The sequence below is a fragment of the Cebus imitator genome, unplaced genomic scaffold (genome assembly GCF_001604975.1).
Source record: "Cebus imitator isolate Cc_AM_T3 unplaced genomic scaffold, Cebus_imitator-1.0 Scaffold379, whole genome shotgun sequence".
Taxonomy (NCBI): Eukaryota; Metazoa; Chordata; class Mammalia; order Primates; family Cebidae; genus Cebus; species Cebus imitator.
The window spans coordinates 409647-411561 of NW_016107694.1; the positions used below are offsets into that span (position 1 = coordinate 409647).

General features: G+C 41.8%; 1 protein-coding gene across 4 annotated transcripts in view; it reads right to left on the reverse strand.

Annotated features, from left to right (window-relative positions):
- MTDH (metadherin) overlaps window positions 1-1915 on the reverse strand; it is a 75511-nt gene that overhangs the window by 19742 nt on the left and 53854 nt on the right. For all 4 annotated transcript variants that reach the window (XM_037731064.1, XM_017507581.1, XM_017507580.1 and 1 more), the window contains one exon: window positions 910-1034. In XM_037731064.1, coding sequence (XP_037586992.1) covers window positions 910-1034 — 125 coding nt within the window. The remainder of the gene's footprint in view (window positions 1-909; window positions 1035-1915) is intronic.

The window sequence follows — 1915 nt, forward strand, 5'->3', positions numbered from 1 at the left end:
GCGCAATCTCGGCTCACCGCAACCTCCGCCTCCTGGGATCAGGCAATTCTCCTGCCTCAGCCTCCTGAGCAGCTGGGATTACAGGCATGTGCCACCATGCCCAGCTAATTTTTTGTAGCTTTAGTAGAGACGGGGTTTCACAGTGTTGACCAGGATGGTCTCGATCTCTTGACCTCGTGATCCACCCGCCTCGGCCTCCCAAAGTGCTGGGATTACAGGCGTGAGCCACGGCGCCCGGCCCCAGCTAATCTTTTTTTAATTTTTATTTTTTGTTAAAATAAAGACGGGGTTTCACCATGTTGGTCAGGCTGGTCTTGAACTCCCGACCTCAGGTGATCCACCCGCCTTGGCTTCCAAAGTGCTTGGATTACAGGCGTGAGCCAGTATTTTTAGTAGAGACGAGGTTTCACCATGTTGGCCAAGCTGATCTCGAATTCCTGAACTCAGGTGATCCACCGGCCTCGGCCTCCCAAAGTGCTGGGATTACAGGCGTGAGCCACCATACCTGGCCTGTTATTAGCACTTTTTATTCCTCATTCACTCAATTTACTGCAATATAATTTCTATTCCAAAAATTTTAATAAAACTGTTTTAAATTAGTGGAAAGCAAATTCAATAATATTTATCAGTCCTGCTGTTACTAATTGGTTTGCTGTTTCTGATGCTGTTATTGTCTCCCAGACCCTCTCAATTGTGTCAGCCTCTGTGACCCAGAATTCTCCTTCAGTTGCTTTATTTTATAAATAGAGATGGGGTCTCGCTATGTTGCCAAGGCTGGCCTTGAACTCCTGGGCTCAAGCAATTCTCCTGCTGCAGCCTTCCAAAGTGGTGGCATTATAGGCGTAAGCCACCATGCCCAGCCTGTCTCTTCCATTAACAAATAAACACCCAGCAATCTCTCCTACTCACCTTTTGATCATCAGGAATTGGTTCCTGGGACTTTAGAAGTGAAGCTCTTTCTTCATCTACCCAATTGCCCCACTCTTCTGCTGGTGCATTCCAATCAGAGTTGGGATCAGCAGAAGACAGACCATCTAAAATTCAACAGTGTGAATTAGGCATCTTGTCATTTTTGCCATAAAGTAAAAGGCAAAAACTAAAAATTCCTTATGTTTAGCTAAGTTGTAATTTTAAGCTATTGTTCTGCCTCCCAAGCACATTTTAAAAACCAGAAAAAAACCAATAACATGAAGGTAACAATCTTTATTCAACTTCTGCTAGGCATATCATATGGGTAAGTGGAATTTCTAAGAAGTTCCAGAAAATTTATTAGCCATTTGATTTCACTCTCTCTGCTTCCTTTGTTATCAGTTTTCTAAATTTCTTTATCCATTTTTAACTTGGTCTAGGACCTGGTTGTTTTCTACTCTGATTATCACAACATTTTTGTAATTTATTTATTTTCTAGAGTACAGAATTAATTCTTAACAGCAGTACCAAAATTATACTCCCTACCTGTCATTTTATGCTACACCTCTCCTATCCTTATGAGCTTTTCAAAATTAGGTTCTTCAGATTCACCAACTCATGACAATATTCAATCTCTTATTTTTCTCCCCCTCTTTTAATACTTAACCTGTACCTTCTTATATTTTTCAGATCATTCAATGTGCCTTTTATTCAATCACTTCAAAAGCATTTGAATAACTTTCAGGGCTTCAATCATCATTTATTCTCAAAAATAAATTTTATTCTAGACTTCTAGATCCCTTTCTCTAACTATAGAAGTCAATGAATTTTTACCGGCCGGGCGCGGTGGCTCAAGCCTGTAATCCCAGCACTTTGGGAGGCCGAGGCGGGTGGATCACTAGGTCAAGAGATCGAGACCATCCTGGTCAACATGGTGAAACCCCATCTCTACTAAAAATACAAAAAATTAGCTGGGCATGGTGGTGCGTGCCTGTAATCCCAGCTA